The 27,825-nt window shown below is 46.5% G+C and overlaps 1 protein-coding gene and 2 long non-coding RNA genes across 10 annotated transcripts in view; 1 reads left to right on the forward strand and 2 right to left on the reverse strand.

Moving 5' to 3' along the window:
- Nucleotides 1-27,825, forward strand: part of KLHDC8B (kelch domain containing 8B) — a 42,869-nt gene that overhangs the window by 10,172 nt on the left and 4,872 nt on the right. For 4 of the 8 annotated variants that reach the window (XM_082210460.1, XM_082210464.1, XM_082210466.1 and 1 more), the window contains exons 3-4: nt 6,725-7,561; nt 26,717-26,881. In XM_082210460.1, coding sequence (XP_082066586.1) covers nt 7,186-7,561; nt 26,717-26,881 — 541 coding nt within the window. In that variant the 5' untranslated portion in view covers nt 6,725-7,185. The remainder of the gene's footprint in view (nt 1-6,724; nt 7,562-26,716; nt 26,882-27,825) is intronic. The other 4 variants (XM_082210459.1, XM_082210461.1, XM_082210462.1 and 1 more) reach the window with 1 other exon arrangement.
- LOC309525582 lies at nt 2,416-27,819 on the reverse strand. The gene is made up of 2 exons (XR_014216441.1): nt 27,656-27,819; nt 2,416-3,099 (listed from the first exon to the last, which is right to left on the reverse strand). It is a non-coding gene; the product is annotated as an uncharacterized lncRNA (long non-coding RNA).
- On the reverse strand, nt 10,207-14,154 carry LOC309525537. Its single transcript, XR_014216395.1, has 2 exons — nt 14,108-14,154; nt 10,207-13,300 (listed from the first exon to the last, which is right to left on the reverse strand). It is a non-coding gene; the product is annotated as an uncharacterized lncRNA (long non-coding RNA).

Below are 27,825 nucleotides of genomic sequence, written 5' to 3' on the forward strand. Positions count from 1 at the left end.
GCGCTGGGATAAGGGACTTTCCCGCCAAATAAGGGACGGTTGACAGCTATGGTTCAGAGGTACACTGCTTCTGAACTTGGAGGGTGTGTTTGACTGGTAGCCCTTGATAGATAAAGTTGTCTTACACCAAGTCAGACTTTGGGCCCATACTACGCAGTATTAAGGAACCTTTTCTGGCCAGTGGCCCAGATCCTTATCTTCCCACCCCCCAGACGGTCAAATTTGACAAGCGGGTGGGGCTGCCCATCTGTCAATCACCTGACATCATACTGTCTGCACTACAAAGCGCATCACAGGCTGCTTGAAAGCCCTTTCTGCAAGCCTTTGGTGCTGCGATTTCAACCTGCAGATTTCAGGGGCTCAGAAAGCATCATTGGACTGTATGCAAAAGGGCTTTCAAATAGCCCTGTGCTGTTCTTTGAACCTCCAAAACCCAAAGGTTTCAAGAGCAGCGCAGAGCTGTTTCCAAAAGGGCTTTAAAGAGCAGCGCAGAGCTGTTTGCAAAAGGGCTTTAAAGAGCAGCGCAGAGCTGTTTGCAAAAGGGCTTTCAAACCATTTTTTTGCACTGGGCTTTTGCTCTGTGCACCTGCTCCGAGGAAGGGAGCATGTAGAGCCATACTGAGCAGGATTTAACCCCTCGCTTACCAGCCCCAAACCTCCTAATGACCACTCCTTTACATAACTGCAGTATATTAAGTGGTATAAGAAAGTTTTATAAATAAATATGCACCATTGAAATAGCCTGCTATCCTAGGTTTAAATCCCAGTTTAGCTCTATGGGTTATGCTGCTTCATTGCTTTCCTTTCCTCATATTTTACAGGCGCTTGCAGAAGCTTCTTTAACTAGTTTTCTAGCATCTGACTCCAGGCCCTTTTGCCGCATAACTCTCTAGCCCACTGAGCTCTGGCTTCTCACAAATGAGATGCTGCAGCTGCGGTACACCTGGGAACAAATGCCAGGCAATGTTGGGGGGCACCCAGTTCTTGTTCAATGCAATTATGGCGTTGCCTCCTGATTAAACTCCCCCCTGTCTCAACCGTTCTCAAGAGCCGGCATGTGCCCGGTTCCCTTGGGTGCTGAAGATAGCAAAATAAGTGCCTTCCCTTCCGTCTCCTTAAGAGCCCTGGAAGACCCCCCAGAGGCAAAAGCTATTTCTGATCTGGGGACTGGCTATCAATATTTCATGCCTGGGTTGCTGAATTATGCAGCTCTTGGCTATTAAGCTACTAGAGCTCCTAATTTTTGCGGGGAGGAAGATAAATGAGCTGTAGAGTCCTGGTGGTTGACAAGATTTAAAAGGGGGAGATTTATCGCTCAAATTAAAAGCTCCAGGTGAGGGCACAGAGCGCGGTGGGGTCTCTGTGGTGGCATGGGGAACCAGGCCTGAGACTCCCAGAGTCTCAAAGGCAGCTGCTGCTACCTCTCTGCTCTCTTTCTTCATCTCACAACGATCTGACAAATTGCCTTCAAAGTCAGCTTCGCTCGGGTCTCCCTGATGGCTTCAGCTGAGGAGCTTGTGACAGAGGAGGCACCCAGGTTGGTTGACCCCCGCAGCTGTGCAAATAAGATTGCTGGCTGACCTGGCCTGTGGCCTTAGCGATGCATCAATCTGCAGAAATAAGCAAGCGAAGCTTTCGCAGAATCACTTGCTGACGTCTGCAGATCCAACTGCTGCAGAACGGGCAGGGGCAGCCGCTGCCTGTAAAATATGGGAACCGTGTGCGGGAAGAAGCCCTGCTTTCATCTTTCTCTCCCTCCCCCCCCCCCCACTCGGCCACAGAGCAGGACGGAGAGCGCCTATTCTTTGTTATTTATCTGTCCTGGATGCTTTAGGTGAGGTTCCTGCCATCTCAGGGGGTTGGACTAGATGACCCTTGGGTCCCTTCCAACTCTTTTAAGATTCTGCACTTCTATTCAACATATGCATTTTTATGTCGCCCTTCAGCTATATTCCCAGGGTGGTTTACGAAAAAAACATAGATCAAAATCAACATGCAAAAATAAAAAATATGCAAAGCCACAAAATCATAAAAGTGTCATGAAGCAGTTAGGAGGTTTAAAATGTTCCCTAAAAAGCACAAGTGGGGGGGGGGGAGAAGGAGGTCTTTGCGTAGTTCTGGGAAGGAAAATACCGTAGACACCATGTGGGGAAGAGCGTAACTGGGGCACCTCCACCAAGAAGGCCCTCTTTCCTGTAGCCACTTGACCTGGCTTAGGTGACGGGGACACCAGGAGGGAGCCCTTCCCCACTGGAAATTTTAATGTGTGGACAGGTACATAGGGAAATACTTTATGCATGGGCTTTGCTCAGTTTTTGTCTCTGGGTTCACCTATTCTGCACCACCACGTGCGAGAGTAGTAACTATTAAGCTGCTATTTGCAGCTCCTAAAATGCATCCCATGAACACGTTCCCTCTCATTCTGCACAGCTTCATTCAGAATGCATGAGCTAATTGAGATGCAGTGGTGCACCTTGTGGGAATGTTATTGTTGTTGTTAGGAGACAGCCCTATTGTGTTTCCTTAATTTTCCTGCAGCAGCCGGTTGCCCCTCTCACTTCAGTCCACGGGGCAGGAATATTCAGGTTTACAAGAGTTGCCCTCCTAGTGGGATGGGGGAAATCCCTTGCCTCTGTTCCTTCCAGTCCAGTTCCAGTGCAGGACATTTGCTTGTCACTGTGCAGCCTGGGAAAGCTCCCCTGTCTTTCATTCTCTCTGCCTCTTCTTCTTCTTCAGGGACTATTAAGGCTCCCCCCCCCCCGACCTATAAAGAAAGGAAAGGAAAGGAATTTAGCTGGCGGAGTTTAAAAGGGAATGCGGACGAACAATGGAAGGGCCCTTCATCACTTACCTATGGCCATTGGTCCTTTACTCTCTGATTGTTGAGAAACACCTACCACATTTGCTGGTTGTAGGGATGGCTAAATGGCTCTTGGGGGCCCCCTTCGGACATCCATGATGATTTGTGCTCATCACACTGCTTCCTTTCCAAATCAGTGCATGTCCCGTAACTGAAATCCTGCATTTTTTTTTTAATACCAGAAATGCTCAGTGGGTGTGCTTGCCCTGCTTTTGTTGTAATGCAGCAAAATAGTGTCTCTGCAGATGGCGATAAGGGAGGGAGGGAGAGGTCAGCCTGGTGTGAAGCGCTGCCACACCGCCTCCTCCTCCTCCACCGTCTCCCAGGACCAGGCAAGGACCGAAGAGGGAGGAGCAGAAGCAGGTTGCACACGGACTCAGTCTTTACTTGCTTGCGCACAGCTCGGGTGGGGGGAGATACGTAAGCTGAGGGCAGGGGAGGGGTCTCTCTGTTGCGGCAGCTGCCTCCTGGGGCTCACGCCTAGGAGAAGCTGAGAGATGTAGGGCTGATGGGTGCCTTTTCCTAACTTGAGAGCCAGTGTGGTGTAGTGGTTAAGAGCGGTAGTCTCGTAATCTGGGGAACTGGGTTCGCGTCTCCACTCCTCCACATGCAGCTGCTGGGTGACCTTGGGCCAGTCACACTTCTCTGAAGTCTCTCAGCCCCACTCACCTCACAGAGTGTCTATTGTGGGGGAGGAAGGGAAAGGAGAATGTTAGCCGCTTTGAGACTCCTTTGGGTAGTGATAAAGCGAGATATCAAATCCAAACTTTTCTTCTCTTCTTCTAACTTGTGAGTTGGGACCTTGGACAATAACGAGTTACACTAGTGGCCCAAATTGTGGAAACCTTTTTGGGAAAAGTGTATTTCCGAGGTTTGATGGCTCGTAACACCACTTTCTTTTGCAGTAATACCATAAAATTACAGATCAGTGGAATGATAATTTAATGAAGAATGTAATGAGACAATGTTGGTTCAATTATCTGTATTCTATCAAAAGATATAGCCCAATAACCAGAAAAAGGAAGCACAACTTGCTTAGGTTGACAGTAGCTTTCCTTCATTTGAATGTAGCCAGTGAGCATGAGTGTTTATGAGGTGTTATGAGCCATTGAACCTCGGAAATACACTTTCCCGCAAAAGGTTTCCACAATTTGGGCCACTAGTGTAATTCCTCACTCTGGACATATGTGGCCGGACAGCACTGTGACAATAAGACAGCAACATAGGGGGAAGCGTCTCAGAAAAGCAGATGGTCCACCACTATTAAATCCCCCACTATTATTGCGTCAATGATACGTTGTAGGATACATTTACCGAAAAAACCCAAAAACAAACATCCTGGAGGAGCTCTAGCTGAGGACTGTGGCTGAAGCTGTGGTCGTACACAGTGGTAACCTACAGTGGGAGCTCGTTATTGGCAAACCTTTAATTACCAGGTTGCTGTTATTTCGCTTTCCAAGCAATGGCAACTGGAGTGGATGTGATTCTGGGAAGGGGATGGAGGCTGTTGCATGGACTGTCCTTCCAACTCCTGCAGCTGCCGTTGCCACATCCAGCTTCTCCTATCCTCTGGTGACCCTCCTCGCTGTTGTCGTTTTTTCCCCTTTCTTTTTTTTGCAGTTAAATGTGTTTTGAAGCTGTCTCCATCCCAGCAGGGACCTTTCACATTCACTTAAGTCTACCTCTCTCCAGTGTGGGCTGTCTTTGCACCAGAGTGTGAATGTACCTGACAGGCCCCGTTGCGTCTTCTTGGGGCGCCTGCGATTTGTTTGACCACAGCCATCCTGACGCCAGGTGGCCTTGACCCCAGGGCGCCGGAAGTTGCACTTGTTCTCGGAGGGCAGTAGGCCGAGCTAATTCTGCCGCTGTTGCTACGGTCACAGGGGGACTTTGCAGAATAGGAATACAGTGGTACCTCAGGTTAAGTACTTAATTCGTTCCGTTGGTCCGTACTTAACCTGAAACTGTTCTTAACCTGAAGCACCACTTTAGCTAATGGGGCCTTCTGCTGCTGCCGGAGCACGATTTCTGTTCTCATCCTGAAGCAAAGTTCTTAACCCGAGGTACTATTTCTGGGTTAGCGGAGTCTGTAACCTGAAGCGTATGTAACCCGAGGTACCACTGTAAACCAGCTTCCCTGTCCCAGCCCCAACTTTGGCTGTGTACACACCATGCAGTTAGGGGGAAGCCATGTGCTTTAAATGTTTGGTGTGTAAGCAGCAAATGTTGTTTTTTGTTTTTGTTTCTGTTGCCCTATTCAGGGATGCCCAAAGAAGGCCAGATTTGATGAAGTGAACATGCGTTGAGGGCCTACCAAAGTTGTTGAGCTTCTTTTAGCATTTTACCCCAGGACATATACAGTGGTACCTCAGGTTACATACACTTCAGGTTGCATATGCTTCAGGTTACAGACTCCGCTAACCCAGAAATATTACCTCAGGTTAAGAACTTTGCTTCAGGATGAGAACAGAAATTGTGCTCCGGCGGCGCGGCAGCAGCAGGAGGCCTCATTAGCTAAAGTGGTGCTTCAGGTTAAGAACAGTTTCAGGTTAAGAATGGACCTCCGGAACGAATTAAGTACTTAACCCGAAGTACCACTGTACTACCACGGGGGCCAAATTAGGCCCCCGAAACAGACTTTGGACATGCCTACCCTATGTGATCCTGGGGCTGAAGAGGCAAAAAGGAGGCATATGTAAGACTGCATATATCACACAATTACACATTAAAAATGTAAACAGATATATAAGGAACTTTTCTCTCTCTCTCTCTCTCTCTCTGGTACTGTGAAATCACTTTAAGGTGATTCAATTCAAAGGAAGCGACTCATAAAGGAATAAATAAACAAATAAATAGTAACTCTTGATTCTGCCCTTATAAAATGTAGGTTGGCATGCTCACACCTCGGGTGTTTTTAGGGATGGGGAGAATCATTCCCCAATTAACTACTTTTGGTAGTGTGTACAAAATGGGGGAGAAAGGGGTGGTTAAGGCAGGGTCAGCCTTATCATTTGGTAGAGTGAGGCAGCCATCTCAGGGAACTGGCTGTGGGTGTTCTAAAAAAACAACAAATCCTTAGTTTTTTGTTTTATTCATTTTTGAGTTTTTACTGGCAGCGGGGAAGAGGAAACACTTAATGGGATTCGTTTTGCCTCAGGTGCCAAAATCCCTTTTCTGGCCTTGGGTACCTTGGTTACAGTGGTACCTCGCAAGACGAAAAACGCGCAAGACGAAAGAGTTTTCTGTTTTTTGAGTCGTTCCGCAAGACGAATTTCCCTGTGGGCTTGCTTTGCAAGACGAAACGTCTTGTGAGTTCTTGCGAGTTTGTTTCCTTTTTCTTAAAGCCGCTAAGCCGTTAATAGCCGCTAAGCCACTAATAGCCGTGCTTCGCAAGACGAAAAAACTGCAAGACGAAGAGACTCGCAGAACGGATTAATTTCGTCTTGCGAGGCACCACTGTATTTTGATTTGCGAGGTGGGCCTCAGCTTTTTGGGGTCAGCCCTGCTTCTTGTGAGAATGCAGCAGTGAGGTGGCTGTGTGGCCATGTAGGGAAGGTCTTCACACGGCAGATGGAGCTTGCAAACTGTGCCTCAGTTTATGCGGGATGTGCTGAGCTGGTTCTGGGGAATGTGTAAATTAATCCGAAGGCCCAGGGAAGCTGGAGACTCTAGCAGCTGCCAGATTTGGGATTTCTGCCCAAATGTGAAGGGCAACTTGAAGCCTTGCGGGCAACCCTTTGGGAGATTTCACCATGGCCTGTTTTGTCTGTAGACAGATTCCTCAAAATGGCTCCCATGGTAGTCGCCAGGAATCTTGTACCTCTCCTTCCTTAATGCTCTCTTTCTCTCTCTGCCCCTTGGAAGCCGTATTAGGACTCATCATCTGCACAAGACCTGACAAGACAAACAGATCCAGAAGACAACTTGCCAAGAGAGCCATATTTCCAAAGACTGGCTTGTGTGTATTAGACATTTGGTGGCTACCTCCAGCATTTCAGGCCTGGATAAAAGGCATCTCTTGCAGAAAATCCCTCGCAGTTCCGGTTAGGAATGGTTCCCTCCCCACCGGAGACAGCATCCCTTGGGCATCACGGCGTTCCTTGCCTTCTCCCTCAGGAGTCCTTGGCCTCTCCTTGCGGCCGTATTTGCCTCCCAGTCTACTAATGCCTTGTGGATGCAGAGTTTCAGCGGCGCAGGAAGGAAGGCCTACCAACTGCCTCAGGCCAATCCCTATAGGTCTCTGGGGGGCTGCCCCACGGAGACACCGAGCCAGCGCAGGGGCCGTCGCCATGTCTGCCTCCTGAGATGCCAGGCTGTTGGGCGACATGGAAGCCACCAGTGCCAAATCCTTCTTCTGGGAGGCTTTCCCGCCCATGCCAACTTGCCGGGTCTACTGCAGCCCAACCTTCCAAGATGGGCACCTCTTTGTGGTGGGGGGCTGCAGCCAGCAGGGCCAGCCCCTCGACACGGTGGAGATGTTGGATATTGTTTCGCGCAAGTGGACGGCGCTGCCTCCAATGGCCACCCCGCGGGCAGGGGCTGCGGCGGTGATGCTTGGCAAGGATGTGCTGGTAATCGGAGGGGTGGACGCCACGCAGAGCCCCCTGGCCTCGGTCGAAGTCTACCATGCGGATGAGGGCAGGTGGGAGAAGAAGGCAGACCTTGCCCAGGCTTCCATGGGCGTCTCTGCAGTCGAGAAAGGTAGGTGCGGCGAGAGACTGGGGCTGAATCTACACATATATAGTAGTAATTAAATAATAATAATAATAATAATAATAATAATAATAATAATAATAATAATAATAATAATAATTTATTATTTATACCCCGCCCATCTGGCTGGGTTTCCCCAGCCACGCTGGGCGGCTTCCAAAAGAATATTAAAATACTGTGATACATCAAACATTAAAAGCTTCCCTAAACAGGGCTGCCTTCAGATGTCTTCTAAAAGTCTGGTAGTTGTTGTTCTCTTTGACATCTGGTGGGAGGGCGTTCCACAGGGAGGGCGCCACTACCAAGAAGGCCCTCTGCCTGGTTCCCTGTAACTTGGCTTCTCGCACCAAGGGAACCGCCAGAAGGCCCTCGGTGCTGGACCTCAGTGTCCGGGTAGAACGATGGAGGTGGAGACGCTCCTTCAGGTATACTAGACCGAGGTCGTTTAGGGCTTTAAAGGTCAGCACCAACACTTTGAATTGTGCTCGGAAACGTACTGGGAGCCAATGCAGGTCTTTCAAGACCGGTGTTATATGGTCTCGGCGGCCGCTCCCAGTCACCAGTCTAGCTGCCGCATTCTGGATTAGTTGTAGTTTCCGAGTCACCTTCAGAGGTAGCCCCACGTAGAGTGCATTGCAGTAGTCCAAGCGGGAGATAACCAGAGCATGCACCACTCTGGCAAGGCAGTCCGCGGGCAGATAGGGTCTCAGCCTACGTACCAGATGGAGCTGGTACACAGCTGCCCTGGACACGGATTTAACCTGTGCCTCCATGGACAGCTGTGAGTCCAAAATGACTCCCAGGCTGCGCACCTGGTCCTTCAGGGGCACAGTTACCCCATTCAGGACCAGGGAATCCTCCACACCTGCCCGGCTCCTGTCCCCCAGAAACAGTACTTCTATTATTATTATTGTTGTTGTTGTTGTTTTATTTATTTATACCCCGCCCATCTGGCTGGGTTTCCCCAGCCACTCTGGGTGGCTTCCAACAGAATATTAAAATACAGTAGTCTGTTAAACATTAAAAGCTTTCCTAAAGAGGGATGCCTTCAGAGGTCTTCTAAAAACCCTATACAGCCTAGGACCCTCGTACCTACGGAACCGCCTCTCCTGGTATGTCCCACGGAGGACCTTACGGTCTTCAAATAAAAACATCTTGGAGGTCCCGGGCCACAGAGAGGTTAGGCTGGCCTCAACCAGAGCCAGGGCTTTTTCAGCTGTGGCTCCAATCTGGTGGAACGCTCTGTCACAAGAGACTAAGGCTCTGCGGGACTTGATATCTTTCTGCAGGGCCTGCAAGACAGAGCTGTTCCACCAGGCCTTTGGCCAGGGCGCAGCCTTTGGCAATCCTCACAGAACTCTAGCCCAATGGTTGCCATTAATTTGATTTGAACTGATCTATAATGAACTGATTTTAGAATGCTGTATTATTTTACTGTTGTTAGCCGCTCTGAGCCTGGCTTCGGCTGGGGAGGGCGGGATATAAATAAATTATTATCATTATCATCATTATTATTATTATTAAAAGTCTGGTAGTTCTTCTCTTTGACATCTGGTGGGAGGGCGTTCCACAGGGCGTGCCACTCCGGAGAAGGCCCTCTGCCTGGTTCCTTGTAACTTGGCTTCTCGCAGTGAGGGAACCGCCAGAAGGCCCTTGGCGCTGGACCTCAGTGTCCAAGCAGAATGATGTGGGTGGAGACGCTCCTTCAGGTATACTGGACCGAGGCCATTTAGTGCTTTAAAAGACGCTGTGAAAATGCTTTAATTTTTTTTAACAAAAATATATATGCCATTTTCCATTAGCTCACCAGCACCATCTAGCATCACACTTGTATAATGCACTTAGAACACACTTAAAATGTTCTATTTGCAGCTACATAGCTGAGTCCCGGAAGAAGAAGCTCCAAGGTGGGAGACAGGAGGGTCTGTCTCTTTGTATGTGAATGAATGACAGGATATACAGTCGTACCTCGGAAGCTGAATGTAATCCGTTCTAGGAACATTTGGTAACCAAGGCACGGCTTCCGATTGGCTGCAGGAAGCTCCTGCAGCCAATCGGAAGCTGTGATGGACGTTCGGGTTCCAAAGAACATTCGCAAACCGGAACAATCACTTCCGGGTTTGCAACATTGGGGAGCCAAAATGTTGGTCTCGCAAGGAGCTCAACTTCCAAGGTATGACTATATAAGATATAAATATGATAAAGGGCCTTATTCGTTTTTCTCTCTCTCTCTTTTTCTTTTGCTTTTATATCCTTTTTAAAATTCTTGTTCTGTAGACTGGTTTGATTCTTACTGTATTTTATGTCAAAAAAATTTCAGTAAAAAATACTTTTTTATAAAAGAGAAAGGCAGGTGCAGATTCGCTCTCGTGTAGCTAAGCAGAGTAGCATGATGTGGAAGAAGAATATCTCGGTGTGTTTTTTTGTTCTGAGCATTAGGAATCTGCAACAAATTTTTGCAGCATGGTTCTCCTGGTCAGGCCACCAACCAGCCACACCCTCATCTGGACGCTCCATTCTGCCCTACCGCAGTTTCATTGATTCCTCATCAGCGTTCTGTTCCACGGAGCTTATTCAGTTCTCGTTGGTCTATTTCAGCCCCCTCATTTTTTTGTTCCTCTACAAACCTGAGGGTTTCTCCAAGCCTGTTTCTTATGTACAGATAGTGTCCTTTTGACCTCACAAGGACCCACACTCGGCAAATGAGTTGCTGTTGGTATATTAGCTGCTTCTTTAATTAAGCACTCGTTGCATGATGAATGGAGTTTCGGGTTTCTTTAATGGGAGTCAGGCAGGGAGGAATAACTTAAGTGCAATTGCACACACCTGGTGCTCCATTTCAAAAGCCGCTTACTCCGCTGCTTTTAAAAGAAAGCCTGATGGCTTCTCCGTTGCAGTGTTTTCCGATGTTTAATTTTATCACTTTGCAACCTGCCTCGAAAATTCCTTTGCTAAAAGGTGGGGATCCAAGCTATGCTGGGTCCTTAGCTGATCTTTGTGCAGTGTAGGCGCATAAGCTTAGAGCCTTCTTGGGCTATGAATCCCTGAAATGTGTGCTGACACCCATTTCTGTAGGGAAGGCAACGCGATTTTAATAAGATGCTGGGCATATACAGTGTCACATAGGTAAGTTTTCCTTGCTGATCCAGCATCGCGTTCAAATCAGGCCTGAGATTCACATTTGGTCAGCTTGGGCAAGAAGGATTGTCTCCAGACAGTGTTGTAAACAAAATCTGCCCTTCTTCCCTTATGGGGTTTCCAAGAGCCAATATAGAGTCCCTAAGTGGGTTCCCTATCCGTAGGAGAAAATAACAGAGGCCAACCAGAGAATATTGAGAAGCAAAGCAGCTAGTAATCCTGGTCTTTATTAAAGCTGTTGCAACAGGGTGCTCCCCTCACTCGCAGGAGGACGGAGGAGGACCCAGAACCAAGGTGTGCCTGCCCTTATATAGACATTTTAAATTCCCTGCCCTGGAGCTCAAGACCACCCCTCCATACATACATACATCACAGAAGGGGTGTAACCCAAGACCACCCCTCACAAACATCATACCTACATCACAGAAAAGGCGGTCTACAACAGAAATTTGAACGTTGTTGGTTTTCCTGTCTGCCAGGTTATCTGATAATGCATTATCTGATTGCCTTTCCCGGTAGTCTGGCCATTCCTTTGAGAAGGAGATTACCCAATTCCTGAGTCAATGGGAAGGTTCCCTCACCCCCTCCCTCCTTGCAGAGAAAACATTTGGTCAGTTTGGAAGTCAAAATGGTTTCAAGACGGTCTTCCTGTGCTGCTCCAGACATGTGGTCCACTTATCTATGTTTGTGCTTGGTTGGTACATTTATGAACATTTAGTATATATATAAGACCTTAATTTTTTTTATTACAACAGGAAAGCCTTACAAATATTATTCTGGTTTGTTTTGTTTCTTATGGCCAAACTATACATTTACACGTGACACCCATTATTCAGCCTCTTTCTCGACCATCACCTTGTAGCTGCTGTTAACATTAGGCTGCAATAAAACAATGGACAGGGTGGTGATATGCTGCGATTGACAGAAGATAATTATCACCAAGGCAACTACCTGTAAACAAACAATAAACATCCATAAAAATGGCAAAAGTAATTCTTTCCCAAATAGGTTTTATCTTAAACAATTGCAAACACAGTAAATAAACAGTTCTCATGTGATACATCAGTGGTTCTGCGCTCATTTCTTCTCTTTCAAAAATAGATTTTATCTTGAACAACACAGTAATAATGATTACATTTGTGATATACCAGTGGTCCAGTGCTCGGAGATCGTTCAGACATTTCGTCGCTAAAGAGCTTAGTCATTGAGCTTTGTAGTAAATAACATACAAGAGAAGAGTTGAGTGTAAACGACTTAAAGCAGGTTTAACAAACTGAAGGACATTGTCCTCTTTCTATGCTCCTCCCGATGGAAACATGCAGATGGCAACAGATAGACCCCTGCTTTTATCATATTGTGATATTATATTGTGAAATTTGCAATCCCATTAGGCTGTGACACAGGCAGAAATGAGAAGCAGGGCCGCTCCATTGGCTCTGCTGAGAGATTAGCTCCTTTTGACTCCAAACTCCACCTCCCTGAACTGTTTCCATTCCCAGCTGATGACAAGAACTTTGAGAATTGATGCCTGAGCTCCATTGCTTTCCTCTTCCCTCCCCATCGCCCTTTCTTTCTGTGCTGTGTCTTTCAGATCATAAGCCCAAGGGCATGGGCTTTATTGTTATTTCTTATTTTCTATAAGGAGCTCTTAAGAGTCTTTCTGCTGAAGAGAGTGATAAGAATGCTTTTAAATGAATAAAACGAACATTGCTGGTTTTGATGCAATGCTGCTGAAGGAACTTGCTAGTTTGATTGGAGACCGGGTGCTGGGAAAGCGGGTGTCTAAACCTCGCCTTCCCCCTGCACTTCCTCCGCCAAAATTGTACGTTCTTAAGATCTTGTTAGCCCTGCGGGGGGCTTGGGCTAGTTCTCGCTCTCCTACAGGACTTAACACCAGCTTCAGGAGAGGTAATTTAGATCGGAAAAATAGATGGAACTAGTGTGGAAGGGTTTAATACTCCCTCACCCAGTACTGCTGCTCTGATAATATTTGGGAGCCTTCCACAGCTGCTGTAAAGCTAAATCCTCCACCCCACCCTGAAACAGAAGATCTGCTCATCAATTGCCCACGTAATGTGTAGCTTGGCACTCACAACCTCCCTTGTAATATGCAGTTAGCAGTTTCTGCAGCTGAAGACATTGCTTATTAAAAGCTTGACATGCTTAGGATTTTTTAGGGTATCTGTTCTCCATTTTCAGAGTCTTTTTTAGTGTGCGTGTCAATTTTCTCTCTGTTGTCTCTGGAGCTGGTTGCAGTCCTTTTAGTTCTTTGCTTATCTCTTTCCTCTTTCCTCTCTTTCCTCCTTTCCCTTTCCTTGTTTTCTTTTCTTTCTTTTTTTTTAAACCACCCTAAAACTTCAGTGTTTCATACAATCAGGAATAGATTCAGAAGCCTTGTCTGATAGGCATGAAGACAATAGTTTCATCACTAAGAATTATAAGTGTACCTGTTACTTTTCTGGGCCGTTTTTGTTTTTTTTTACTCATCTGACGCTAGCAAACATAGCCACTGATATTTCCTGCAATCGCAGAAAGTTTTTGTCTTTAAAAAATATTTGGCACTTAGTTTGTTTTCCACGAGAACCTGAACTCTTTTATTATTATTATTTTTTTTTTTTAAATATTTTATTAGATTTTAACAGTAAAAGAAATTTCAAGAAAAATACAAAAACAAGAAGGATACAAAATCACAAGATACAATACAAAAATACGAACATTAAACACAGCGAAAGAAAAAGAAAAAAAAGAAAAAAAAGATAAAAGAACAAAAATTCCCTCTTTCTTAGTTTTCATCTTCAATTAACTTATCTTCCCGACTTCCTCACGTCTCCCGTTCTTGTATCCCTTTTTAGAAATTTATTCAGCAAATTCATATTCCAACAATTTGTCTATTATTATTCCAATCTTACATTTTACTTTGTTGCTAAGGCCCCTAAAATCATTTCAATGTCTTTAACATTCATAAATTTTACAGTGTTTCTGCAAATAAATTTTAAATTTTCTCCAATCTTCTTCCACTGACTCTTCCCCCTGGTCTCGGATTCTGCCAGTCAATTCCGCCATCTCCATATAGCCTATTAGTTGCATCTGCCATTCTTCAAAGGTGGGTAGGTCTTGTGTCTTCCAATGCTTTGCAATGAGAATTCTTGCTGCTGCTGTAGCATACATAAAGAAAGTTCTGTTCCTCTTTAACACCGTTTGGTCCACTATGCCCAGGAGGAAGGCCTCTGGTTTCTTTGGGAAAGTATATTTAAATACCTTTTTTAGTTCATTATACATCATTTCCCAGAAAACCTTGATCCTTGGGCACATCCACCAAAGGTGAAAGAATGTACCTTCGATTTCTTCACACTTCCAACATTTATTATCGGGCAAATGATAAATTTTTGCAAGAACTCTTTTAATTCATTTATGCCGGACCTCACTTTAAACCACAGTCAAGCCTAAATGTGGTTTAAAGATGAATTCACCAGGAAGCTAATCCATGGCTTGTCTTAGCATTCTGTCTCAACCTGGGCTTATGGTTTGTCTCCCTTCCAAAGAAATCATGAGCCTGTAACCAAGGTTTGTTCTTGGTGGGGAGACAAACCTTTACTCCAGGTTTGGACAAAGCATCACTTCCACCACATGGGTGATTTATAATAATAATAATAATAACAACAACAACAACAACAACAACAACAACAATAATAATAATAATAATAATTTATTATTTATCCCCCGCCTATCTGGCTAGGTTTCCTCAGCCACTCTGGGCGGCTTCCAACCTTATATTAAAAACAATACAGCCTCAGACATTAAAAACTTCCCTAAACAACAACAATAATAATTTATTATGTATTCCGCCCCCTCCACACACAGTAAATTGAATAAATAAATAAATAAATAAATTAAATCCCCAGTATCTCTAGGTAAGGTAAGGCTAGAGATGTCTCTTTCTTGAAACCCGGGAGAGCTGCTGCCATTCACTGTACCCAATACAGAGATAGTTGGACTGGAAGTTTGACTCTTTACAAGGCAGCTTCCCGATTTATTTACTTTTTTACTCGAAACATAGCTTCAAGCTGAGGAGGGAAATTGCTTCATGATTGCCACAAAGGCCAGCCAATTAGCACCCTCCGTGCTTAAAGGAGCTCAAGGTTTCTTACATGGTACCCCCACCCCACTCCTCATTTAATCCCCACCACAAACCCTGTGACGTAGGTAAAGCTGAGAGTTTGCGACAGGCGCAAGGTCACCTTGAGAGCTTCACTGGTATAGCATGAGACTCTCAATCTCAAGGTTGTGGGTTCGAGCCCCACGTTGGGCAAAAGATTCCTGCACTGCAGGGAGTTGGACTCTATGACCCTCATGGCCCCTTCAGACTCTACAATGGCCCAAGTGAAGATTTGAACCCAGGACCTGGTCCAACACTCTTAACCACGACACCACCACTGTTTGGGAATGTGGGAACTTTTGTACCTGCTCCACACACTGAGCACTGCAGTTGGATGTGGCCAAATATTTGGGGCCATAAGATCCGTTTTAAAAAGAAAGTTTGTAAATATGTTGTCCGGGGCTGTCTCTTGCTTCAAAATGTGAGCGCAAACTTGATACCCTTTAAGATAAAATTCTTGCTCGGTGAAATGTATTATACAAGCGGTACAGAAAAGAGCATCAAGCGCGGATGCCTTTCATCACTGCTTAGCTTGGGTGCAATTTCCAGGCAAGATCAAAACGCGCAGCTCTGTCTGCTGGCTTTTGTTCATTGCGTATTGCAGGAGTTCAAAGAGGCCCCCAATAGCTAAAGTGTCAATCGGAATCTGGGGCAACTTCAGCCGAGCTGCACTTCCATTATGCAGGTACCTGGTGTGATCCAGAAGGGAAGGAGGGAGTGGATCTGGTCAGCCGCTAAGCTCACTGAGTGACCCTGAGCCCATCGCTGCTTCTCAACCTCACGGCATTGTTGCGAGGATAAACTAGGAAGGAGAATGTGCGTCCAGGGAAATTTATGACCACCATCTCTGTTGGCCTTTTACTATGGCCTTAAAAACTATTCTTGTCCATATTTGGGTGGTTTTTGTGGTTGTTATGTTCAAGAACTGTTCTCCCCTCCCCGCGCTACCGTATTACAAAACATTAAAATAGATTTCACTGCAGTTTTAAATCCGTAGCGATTTTCAGTTGATTACAGTTGCAGCTAGGAAGCCAATATCATGTGCAACGCTGACTCCTACTCTTGAAATTAAAACCGTGTCCAAACACTTGTTAAAATATTCAAAAAAGCTTTTATTTGCAGAGCATATAGCTAAAGAGGAATACCGTGGTACGAGTCAGTTGGGGAGGGGAGACACCTGTAATCTCAATGGGCCAGATTCAACAATTAATGAGCCCTGCTAGCAGAAGCCAGCACAAGGACCTCTGCTAGCACAACAAGGCTTTTCTCCTCCTTTCCTCCCACTGACCCACCCCAAATGGGCTTGGAGAAAAGGGGGTCTAGGGGAACCCACCAGATCAGCCCGCTGGGGGAGGAGAAAGCACATCATTGCATCTGGCAGGTTGAAATGTTTGAGCTGATGGAATGGTTGAATCCTCCCAATCTGTTTATTTCGATTATTTCTAACCCACTCGTTGTTGTGTGAACAGAGCGAGGAGCAGCATTAAAACACAAAGGGCAATATTTCATTTAAATGCAAATGTCAAAGTAAAAGCAGACAGTATACAGTGGTGCCTCGCAAGACGAAAAGAATCCGTTCTGTGATTCTCTTCGTCTAGCGGTTTTTTCGTCTTGTGAAGCAAGCCCATTGGCGGATTAGCGCTATTAGCGGCTTTTAGCGGCTTATCGGATCAGCTGATAAGCGGTTTAGCGGCTTAGAAAAAGGGGGGGGGAGGAAAAAACCCCGCAGGAACTCGCAAGACATTTTCGTCTTGCGAAGCAAGCCCATAGGAGATTCGTTTTGCGAAGCACCTCCAAAACAGAAAACTCTTTAATCTAGTGAGTTTTCCGTCTTGCGAGGCATTCGTCTTGCGGGGCACCACTGTACTAAGTACATCAGCCAAGTCAGGGCTAACACTTTAGTCAAATGCATGAGTTGAATAGCCACGTTTTTGAGACTCTGAAGAGCGGGGGATTCCTAAACTTGCCACTTTCCTTCGCAGCGAGTGAAAAACTAACGTTTTTGGTTATCAGAACCCTCTCCCCCAACTCCAAAACATCTCTGAGCAAGATCAAGAACAGCCCCTTTCTCAGAACTGCTTGGTGCAGGAGGAGAGGGGGAGAGCTTGTTCCTACTGCTGGCGCTGCTCAGAGAAGCCTAGCCTTACGAAGTTGAAAGGGACCTTGGAGGTCATCTCTGGAGGTCATTGCCAGGAAGGGCCATAGTGGCTCAGTGGAAAAGCATCTGCCTTGCATGCAGACGGCCCCAGGTTCAATCCCTGGTGTCTCCAGGTAGGACTGGAGATCCTACGGAGCTGCTGCCACTCAGCATAGACAATACAGTCATACCTCGAGTTACGGACGCTTCAGGTTGCGTTTTTTCAGGTTACGGACCACCGAAACCCGGAAGTACCAGAATGGGTTGCTTCCGGGTTTTGGCTGTCACGCATGCGCAGAAGCGCTAAATCACAATTTGCACATGCGCAGAAGCGCTGAATTGCAACATGTGCAGACGCGGGTTGCGAATGCTGCGGGTTGTGAACGTGCATCCCGCACGGATCACGTTCGCAACCCGAGCGTCCACTGTACTGAGTTAGATGGACCAGTGATGCACTCCTGACATCATTATCATCATTATTATCATTTTACAGTGGTACCTCGGGTTACAGACGCTTCAGGTTACAGGCTCCGCTAACCCAGAAATAGTACCTCGGGTTAAGAACTTTGCTTCAGGATGAGAACAGAAATCGTGCTCCAGCAGCGCAGCCACAGCGGGAGGCCCCATTAGCTAAAGTGGTGCTTCAGGTTAAGAACAGTTTCAGGTTAAGAACGGACCTCCAGAACGAATTAAGTTCTTAACCCGAGGTTTGTTGTTGTTGTTTAGTCGTTTAGTCATGTCTGACTCTTCATGACCCAATGGACCAGAGCACGCCAGGCACTTCTGTCTTCCACTGCCTCCCGCAGTTTGGTCAAACTCATGCTGGTAGCTTTGAGAACACTATCCAACCATCTCGTCCTCTGTCGTCCCCTTCTCCTTGTGCCCTCCATCTTTCCCAACATCAGGGTCTTTTCCAGGGAGTCTTTTCTTCTCATGAAGTGGCCAAAGTATTGGAGCCTCAGCTTCAGGATCTGTCCTTCCAGTGAGCACTCAGGGCTGATTTTCTTAAGAATGGATAGGTTTGATCTTCTTGCAGTTAATCTGAGGTACCACTGTATTATTTGTACTCTGCCCATCTGCCTGGGCTGCCCCAGCCACTCTGGGCATTTTCCAACATATATAAAAACATAAAAACATAATGAAACATTACACATTAAAAGTCCCAACACCTCCCAAAGGAGTCTGCTAAAGAAGCCCCCCGCGACCCTCTCCCGGCTGGAGAGGTGACATGCGGCTGTGGCAGGAGCCTCTATAGCTGCGCGCCTTTGCGCTGCTCCCTGACTTGCTCTTTGGGGCTGGTGGTGGGCTTCCCCCCGCCAGCCCCAAAGAGCAGGTCGAAAGGAACCTGAAGCCTGGAGATCGAGAGGGGTCAGTGCGCACCGACCCCTCTCACTCTCCAGGCTTCCAAGGTAGCCGCCTGAAGGCGTCTGAACGCACCTTAAACGGCACCTTGTTTTAGAGGGGGAAAACAAGAGGGGGGAAATTCTCCCCCTCTCTGCGCAGCGCCTCCTGCCGCTTCGCTGAAGTGGCTAACAAGCCGCAATATGAAAAAAATAATTCAAAATATAAAACAAACCCCAAATCAAACACCGTCAGAAAAAACTGATAAAACAAACAAAAAATCAATAATAATAATAATACTGATAATAATGATAATAATAATGGTAAAAGTATGTGTGTGTTCGCCTGATAGCAAAGCACCTGAGAGGTTAAAATATGTGGCGGGTCTTCTGGGAATGAAAACACAGGCTAAATGTCAAGATCCACTGCGAGGCAGGGCCTTTTTATTAGAACAAACAAACATGTCGGAAAATGGCGAGTAAAAGCTTTATTTTGCAGCTCGTTGGTGTGCCCTACTTGCCAGACTGCGATTTGAGAATTTTTCTAAGAGAGCATCATGGTTTCCTCTGGTTGCTTTGTTTTTAGTGTGTCTTAGAGAATACAGGATAAAGATATCTTGGCTACTTAGGCCCTAAGGTGGTTGAACTGCCCCACCCCCACCCCTGCTTTCTGAACTCAGTACTGATTTCTGCAAAGAGCTACGCTTGCTCCCAAGGTAGCAAGCATTGCTCTGTTTCAGCTTCACCACATAGGAAAACATACTGTAGGCCGTTTGCTTTCCATATACAAAAATGGGTGATGGGTTTCCCCAGATTTTGAATGGTTGAGGAACTCTTCTAACATTCTGCAGAAAGCTGAACTCATCCATACATTCACTTAAAGAGGATTCTGAATGGCTGGGTGCTGGGTAATACTAGAGGCAACAGAGAGGGAGGGAGGGAGAGGTCTACTCTGTTCTGCGTGCAGTGCACTTTTTATCACAAACAACTGCATTCTGCAACCACCATGCAAATTTGCGTAATCTGCCCAGGAAGTTGCCTTAAGTAGCTGGGGAAACCCAGCCAGATGGGCAGAGTATTATTATTATTATTATTATTATTATTATTATTATTATTATTATTAATACCCTGCCCATCTGGCTGGGTTTCCACAGCCACTCTGGGCAGCTTCCAACAAAGTATTAAAATACAGTAGTCTGTTAAACATTAAAAGCTTCCCTAAAGAGGGCTGCCTTCAGATGTCTTCTAAAAGTTTGGTAGTTGTTCTGCTCTTTGACATCTGGCGGGAGGGCGTTCCACAGGGCGGGTGCCACTACCGAGAAGGCCCTCTGCCTGGTTCCCTATAACTTGGCTTTTCGCAGTGAGGGAACCACCAGAAGGCCCTCGGCGCTAGACCTTAGTGTCTGGGCAGAATAACAGGGGTGGAGATGCTCCTTCAGGTATTAAGTCAGGCACTTCGTCTCTCTTGCTCAGGCAGTGGCTTCCCAGGGCCTCGGGCCAAAGCTTTTCCTGTCACCTACTACCAGATTCTTTAAACTGGAGATGCCAGGGATTGAGGCTGCGCCATTCTGCATTCAGGGCATGTGTTTTAGCATGGCGCTATGGAGCATAAATTTGCTTTTGTTCCTCAAGAAGGGAAGGCAAGGAAGTTTGCAGGGTGCAAAAGTCCTGGTCTTTGGCCTCTGGAAAATCCTCTTCTGGCCTGCCCCCTCCAACATATTCCCTGCTGGCTTTTGAGATTTCTCCATTATTTTGCCACCGCCCCCCCCCAAAAAAAAAATACATAGGCGAAAGAGAGTCAGTGTGAGGTAGTGTCTAGAGTCTCAGACTAGAGCCATGAAGCTCACTGGGAGACCGTGAGCTAGTCACTGTCAGCCAGCTCCACCTCGGAGGGTTGTTGTGCAAATAAAGACGGGGAGGGGGGAATATTGAGGGTGACATTAAAATGCAATGTAAAATGTAAGGAGGTGATATTATCGAAGTCTTTTTCAAAAGCAATATACTGGCTCCTTGAAAAACAAAAGCAAAGGTGCACTGATTTTTAGCACACAGCTCCAAGCAAGCTTATTCAACTGTGCAGTAGCTTGTTGTGACTTTGCCACATCCCTGCTGTTGATGTGCACACGGCACCTAGCAGCTGGAGAAGTCACCGCAACTCTTAACAGTAGAAATGAGAAAGCCACAGCTTTCGATGCGAAGGTGAAATAATCATAGACTCAATTTTTTTTAAAAAAAACATGAATACAACTGGTCATATCAGCCCTAAGGTGCTCAGACAAACTATTCACCAACCCAACCAACATTTTAAGTGGAGTTGCCTAAAATTAAACTTGGAACCTTTATATATGCAAAGCAGGTCTCTTCCATTGATCTGTGGCTCCCCAACATGGGTCGGCGCATTGATTTTATTCAGTCCATTTAATAATTTTTACATTACAGCCAGACAGTACATGTCTATCGATCTCAACTTCACAGAGTTAACAATTCAAAAACTCTAATGGCCTGAATGCTATATCCTTAATCGTCTAGTTAATTGCTCTGGACATGCCTTTTAATCTTTTTTTCATATTTGGGTTCCATTTTCCTTGAGCAGCAGGTCACAGTACAGGTTACAACAATTTAAAACTCAGTATTCCGTGACTGCCGTCTGTTTTAACTGTTTTCAATCCTGAATTTTAAATTCTCATAACTTGCCCTGGGACCTGCTTGGCGAAAGGGTGGGCAATAAATTTACTAATAGCAGCAAGTTATTAGTAAACTACTGTGGTGATAACAACAATGTTGAATCCGTTAAAGCGAATCGCAGTCTAAGGAACAAGATAGGTCCTAGAAACACACATATCAAGGGTTAAAGGCCCGGTTAAAGCAGGTTGTTTTTAGCATTGACTGCAAACTGTATACGTAGTTGAAGCTGCTGGGGGCAACTCTGTGTTGAAGGAGTTCCACAGATTTTACCTTTGAACAGTAAGCTACGTTCCAGCCGCACAAAAGCCAGAGCTTTCTTTCCACACATACACACTTCATCCAAGCAAGAGGCATCGTTGCCATTTGATGACATATTCCAGCCAGGCAAAGACATTTGAGGAAGGTGCAGGGAAGGGCTAATGAGAGGTGCTGAGGCCTAGGGAGCAGGTGAGGTTTGTGGAGAGGGCCTAGAGGATTGCACCCAGACCCCGGGGCCTAAAGTTTCCTCATCCCGTCTAATAACAATAATAATTTATTATTTATACCCCACCCACCTGGCTGGGTCTCCCCAGCCACTCTGGGCAGCTCCCAACAGAATATTAAAAACACGATGAAACATCAAACATTAAAAACTTCCCTAAACAGGACTGCCTCAGATGTCTTCTAAAAGTCAGATAGTTGTTTATTTCCTTGACATCTGATGGGAGGGCGTTCCACAGGGTGGGCGCCACCACCGAGAAGGCCCTCTGATTCCCTGTACCCTCACTTCTCCCAGTGAGGGAACTGCATTAAGGCCCTTGGCGCTGGACCTCAGTGTCTGGGCTGAACGATGGGGGTGGAAGACACTCCTTCAGGTACCTCAGGTTACATACACTTCAGGTTACAGACTCTGCTAACCCAAAAATAGTACCTTGGGTTAAGAACTTTGCTTCAGGATGAGAACAGAAATCGTGCTCCAGCGGCACGGCGGCAGTGGGAGGCCCCATTAGCTAAAGTGGTGCTTCAGGTTAAGAGCAGTTTCAGGTTAAGAACAGACCTCCGGAACGAATTAAGTTCATTACCAGAGGTACCACTGTACTGGGCCGAGGCTGTTTACTTAGGGCTTTAAAGGTCAGCACCAACACTTTTAATTGTGCTCGGAAACGTACTGTTCCCAGGCCTCTGCTGGGATCTGGGACAAGAAGATTGTACCCTTTTGGTCACCATCACCTCTCCCAGCCGCACTTTGATCTCGCCAGCCCTGCGCACTGGGGGTTGGGGAGGAGCGCAGGAAGAGAGAGAGAGTGCATATCTGCAAGAAATATGACGGTCCCTTCATAACTGATTCTCCTGCAGTCCCCCCCAATCTCAGATTTGGAGAGGGGCGTGTCTCTGAGTCTGCTGTCTGCAGAACGGCGGGCAGGCTACACGAGAAGCAGAACTTGGCAGCATGGCTGAGTTGCCATGGCGTCTCCAGGGATACAACGCGGCGAGTGTAATTCGATGTGATTGCCTGGTATCCCTGAGATGTTTGTTGCTGATCACGTTGGGAAGCAAGTGGGGGCGTTGTTTGGGGAAGGGCAGGTACTGGGGGGGGGGGGTCCTGCCAGAGGGCAGTGTCTTGGTGGCCTAGCTGTCAACTTTCCCCTTTCTTTAAGGGAAATTCCCTTATTCTGAATAGGATTCCTTGCAAGAAAAGGGAAAAGTTGACAGCTTATGCTTGGTGGAGGTGGGAAGATGGAAGTACAAGATAAAGGACTCCTCTTGCTCAGTGTGAGGAATGGAGTCAGAGGCTTAGGGAGCCTCTCCCCCCCAGGGGTCACTTGGGAAGCTAGTGTCTTGATTTCCCCATGAATACAGTGGTACCTCAGGTTACATACGCTTCAGGTTACATACGCTTCAGGTTACAGACTCCGATAACCCAGAAATAATGCTTCAGGTTAAGAACTTTGCTTCAGGATGAGAACAGAAATCGTGCTCCGGAGGCGTGGCGGCAGCAGGAGGCCCCAGTAGCTAAAGTGGTGCTTCAGGTTAAGAACAGTTTCAGGTTAAGTACAGACCTCCGGAATGAATGAAGTACTTAATCCGAGGTACCACTGTACTTCCCCACCTTCCGAATGGGCAGTGGAAGCCTTAAAAGGTGAATGCCATGGGAGACGGATTAGAATCAACTTGAGCGCTCAGGGAGGGAGGAAAAATAAATATCAAGCTAAGCTTGATAGTGAGCGTAGCAGTGTCAACTTATTCCCACACCCCTTATTTTAATTATTTTCACCCAGAAACTTCTCATCTTGTAGGCCTTTTTTCCTAACCTTGGCTCACATCTATATCTCTCCCCCCCCCCCCCCGATTGTCAGCTTTTACTGACAAACCCTAATGGCTGCTTCCAGCTTCCCCTTCGTTCCCAATCCAGTTACACTCCAGAATGTGATTCACTACACCAGATTAGATGGGGGTCAAGTTCCCCCAGCTTTATTGCTGGAACTAAATCCGCTCAAAACCTCGGGGTAAATTGGTAGGTTTGCCACAAACTCCAGGATCATTTTGAAGCAGGGATCTGTAATCAGTGACGAGGAGAAGCCGCTACTTTTGTTTACAGATTTACCTGGACTATGGAGCTCACCAAATCCTCTGGAGGGCTATAAAATACTTTCTTTTTTTACAGTAACTTAGCTGAAAGGTCAGAGGTGTTAATGTGCAGTGAGGGGAGCCCATTAAAAGGTGCTGGTTTATTTCACCAAAAGGATAGATGTATGATTCGACAGGAATGAAGGACTTAACAGTGCAATCAAAGAAAAAAACCATAATATGAGTACTGCTGGATCAGGCCCGTCTCACAGTGACTGACCAGATGCCTATTAGAAACCCGCAAGCAGGACAGCGCTTGGTTTTGCAAGAGAAAAAGAAGAGGGCAGATGCCGGAGACAGAACTTCATTATCTTTGACGGCTCTGTGTCAGATGGGATTGGGGAGCTGCAGCTTATTGTGCAGAGGTGAGGAAAATGTTCTGTGTGTCAGAATTCCTGCTTCTGCAGCAGGCTTTTTCCTCCATTCCATCTGATCGCCTTAGAGGGGGAGAACGAAGGGAACCAGGCAGAGGGCCTTCTCGGTAGTGGCACCCGCCCTGTGGAACGCCCTCCCACCAGATGTCAAAGAGAAGAACAACTACCAGACTTTTAGAAGACATCTGAAGGCAGCCCTGTTTAGGGAAGCCTTTAATGTTTAACAGACCACTGTATTTTAATACAGTGATGGGCAGGGTATAAATAATTAATAATAATAATAATAATAATAATAATTATTATTATTATTATTATTATTATTAGACTAATGAGATTTTGGAGAAGGGGTATAGGTTCCCCACTCTTGCCCTGTGGCACGGGTTGCCAACACACACAGAATTTAAATTATATGCATATATTTATAACACTCTTTTTGCACAAATCCCAGCCCAGAGCAAGGTGCAACATAAATTAAAACAGTATACAAATGACATAATTACATCAGCCAAGCAACAGGTGCCACTTAGAGGCCTTCCCTGGCAGCCACAGGATTCCACCACCACCCCACTCTTGCCCTTCTGAAATTAGACTTGAAAGAAGCCTTCAGTTGTGCTTGTGTGATTGCAATGGGGGGGGGATGTTGCAGTGTTTGTGCAGGTACATTTTCTCCAGTTTGCAGATGTGCCCATGGACTGGTTGGTAACCACCTGACTTTAAAGCTTCCAAACGATTAGAATTGGGTACCATGCAGCAAGTTGGGATTAAAGAGGAGTCTTTAGACTTGTTGAAATAGGCATGTGTTTTACTTTGTTATGGGAGATCCAAGGAAGGAGCATTAGGAAACAAAGCCTTTATCTACCTGTCTTCAGCACAGAAACGCAAGAGTATAGGTTTTGCAAACTCCAGGCAGAAAACATCTTTGCAATAGACTTGCCTTTGCTTGTAGATGCATGAAGGTAGAACAGTAAGCCAGTGGAATTGAGGTGGTTTTCCCGCTGAAGGTTTTTTTTGCATATGAATTACCTTAACGAAAGCAGCACAACGCTAAGGAGTTCTCAGAAGTTTTATCCTATGCTTTTCCCTCCCCACCATCCAAATTTAGAATTTAGGGGGCAAGGCAAGCTCAGAGTTGTCATGGCAGAGCATGATGCATCTAGGATTATTTATTTATTGCATTTCTATTCCACTTTTTCCTCCAAGGAGCATACATGGTTTCCCCCCCCATCTCATTTAATCCCCACAACAACCCTGGAGGTAGGTTAGGCTGAAAGGCAGTGACTGGCCCGGGGTCACCCGGTGACCCAGCAAAACTACTTAGGCTAGAATAAATCACAGACACTTAGCTTTGCAAATAAGTGAAGATTTTACTTGCAGAGTTTCCAGAAGTTACACCCATTTGTTGGCGGTAAAATAAATATGAAATAAGGTTCCAAACAACTTGAAAGAAAAGGACTTGATTTCCTTACAAAAGAGTCATGCAGTCTTTGGGTTAAAAAATATGCAGGCTATCAAATCTCCTTTTAGAGAGATTCAGTTGACTTGCAGGGAGCCATGGCCGCATGGCTGCTTCACTTGTTCCAGAAAGCATGAAGAGAGGAAAAAGGGGTGCAGCAGCTGCTGAGAGACTGCTGAGCCACAGCCACTTCCCACCTGAGCATTGGGCTCAGGTTAGCCCTTTCATGCACGCAAGTGTGAGTAGGAAGCTACATATTGCAACAATTTTTTACTTCTAAACTCCCTTAAGATGCTAACGTTCGGAAAAGTAGTTCCAGCCTGTTCTGATGCATTCTCTGTTCTTGAATATTCATAACATGGTTATAATTAAAATATATTATGGTAAAACATATATAGCTCATTGCTGTGGCATGCAACGGCAGACTTAGTGGATTTGTCCTACTGTCTATTAAAGGCAGGGACGCGGGTGGCGCTGTGGGTTAAACCACAGAGCCTAGGACTTGCCGATCAGAAGGTCAGCGGTTCGAATCCCTGCAACGGGGTGAGCTCCCGTTGCTCGGTCCCAGCTCCTGCCAACCTAGCAGTTTGAAAGCAAGTAGATAAGTAGGTACTGCTCCGGCGGGAAGGTAAAGGCGTTTCCGTGTGCGGCTCTGGTTCGCCAGAAGTGGCTTAGTCATGCTGGCCACATGACCTGGAAGCTGTATGCCGGCTTCCTCGGCCAATAAAGCGAGATGAGCCCAGAGTCGGCCACGACTGGACCTAATGGTCAGGGGTCCCTTTACCTTTAACTATTAAAGGCATCCACGTCCCTGACCTTTAAGACAGTTGACTAAGAAGTGTGCTGCAATGCTGCAGGTCTTACACAGCACTCAAAAGACCTGACTGCCCCCTGGACTTTGTGTGACACCTTTGCTTTAGGATTTGGATATCCTTCAGCCTCTGCTAGTCACGTTTTGAATTTCACAGAGTCCTTATTTTAGTGCAGGTGTGGGGACACTGCCCATCAGCCCCAGCAAGCATGGCCAATACCTGGAGGGCCAAAGGTATTGTTTCAGTGCCCTGTAATTTATTCTACACTTCTCACTCTCGTGTTCTGGGTTGGTTACTGTCGGAAGCTAGACAGTGATTACACACGGCAGTGACTATTTTTATGACCTTGTTATGTTGTCTGCTGCCTGATGTACTCTCACTGCTTTTTTTTAACGTCGTCTGCCAGCCTCCGTCACCTGCCTCTTCCCTCTTCATTTCCAGATGGTGTTGTCTACGCTCTAGGCGGGATGGGTGCAGACACCTCTCCACAAGCTCTGGTGCGAATGTATGACCCGGCAAAGGATCACTGGCAGCCCCTGCCTCCAATGCCCACCCCCTGCTATGGGGCCTTCACTTTCTTGCACGGGAGCAAGATCTACGTGATGGGTAAGAAGTAAGGAAGCAAGGCTTAGTTGACTAATCGGCTAGATGGGCGAACTAAAACCATTATAATTGGCTCGCAGATCCCGAGAAGGACAAAAGCCAGAGTTGAGAGTGGGAGGGATGTGGCTTAGATGAAAAGCAGCAAGCAGGGAGACAGACAGACAGACAGATAGACAGCCCTGCTGGATCTTTACTCAAATCCAGGGCTGTGGCTATGGGAGAAGCAATAGCCTTTTGGGGTATTGAGGCTGTGAACCCTGCCAATGTAGGCTCAAGTTGTTATACAGTGGTACCTCGGGTTACATACGTTTCAGGTTACATATGCTTCAGGTTACAGACTCTGCTACCCCAGAAATAGTGCTTCAGGTTAAGAACTTTGCTTCAGGATGAGAACAGAAATCGTGCTCCGGCGGCGCGACAGCAGCGGGAGGCCCCATTAGCTAAAGTGGTGCTTCAGGTTAAGAATAGTTTCAGGTTAAGAACGGACCTCCGGAACGAATTAAGTACTTAACCCGAGGTACCACTGTACAGGTGACTCTCCTACTTACAAGGTAATGTTCCAGGCCCCCGCACGCATAAACAGAGTTGCGTAAAGGGGGGAGCACCCTCTAAACGCCCTCTCTGCTGCTCTCTCTTCAATCCATACCAAAAATACTGTCTCCAAAAATATCCACAACTAGAATTGAAGCTCTGAGGCCAGCAGGAGTTTGGAGGACACACAGGAAAGCAGGAAATCACATCAGCTGTTAAGTGGAGAGGCTGAGTAACCCCGCTTACCTGAAAAGTAACTCCTCTTATATCCGACAGAACTGACATCCGAGTAGACATGGTGTGGGTTGTGCTATTAGTCCCCAGGCCTTTCTCTCTGCACCAGAATCCTCAGCCACTGCCCTTTGGAACCAATACGGGTGGCTGGACTAGTATTTTGGCGTTTCCTTTTCCCACAG

The sequence above is a fragment of the Podarcis vaucheri genome (assembly GCF_965113315.1).
Source record: "Podarcis vaucheri genome assembly, chromosome: 2".
NCBI lineage: Eukaryota > Metazoa > Chordata > Lepidosauria > Squamata > Lacertidae > Podarcis > Podarcis vaucheri.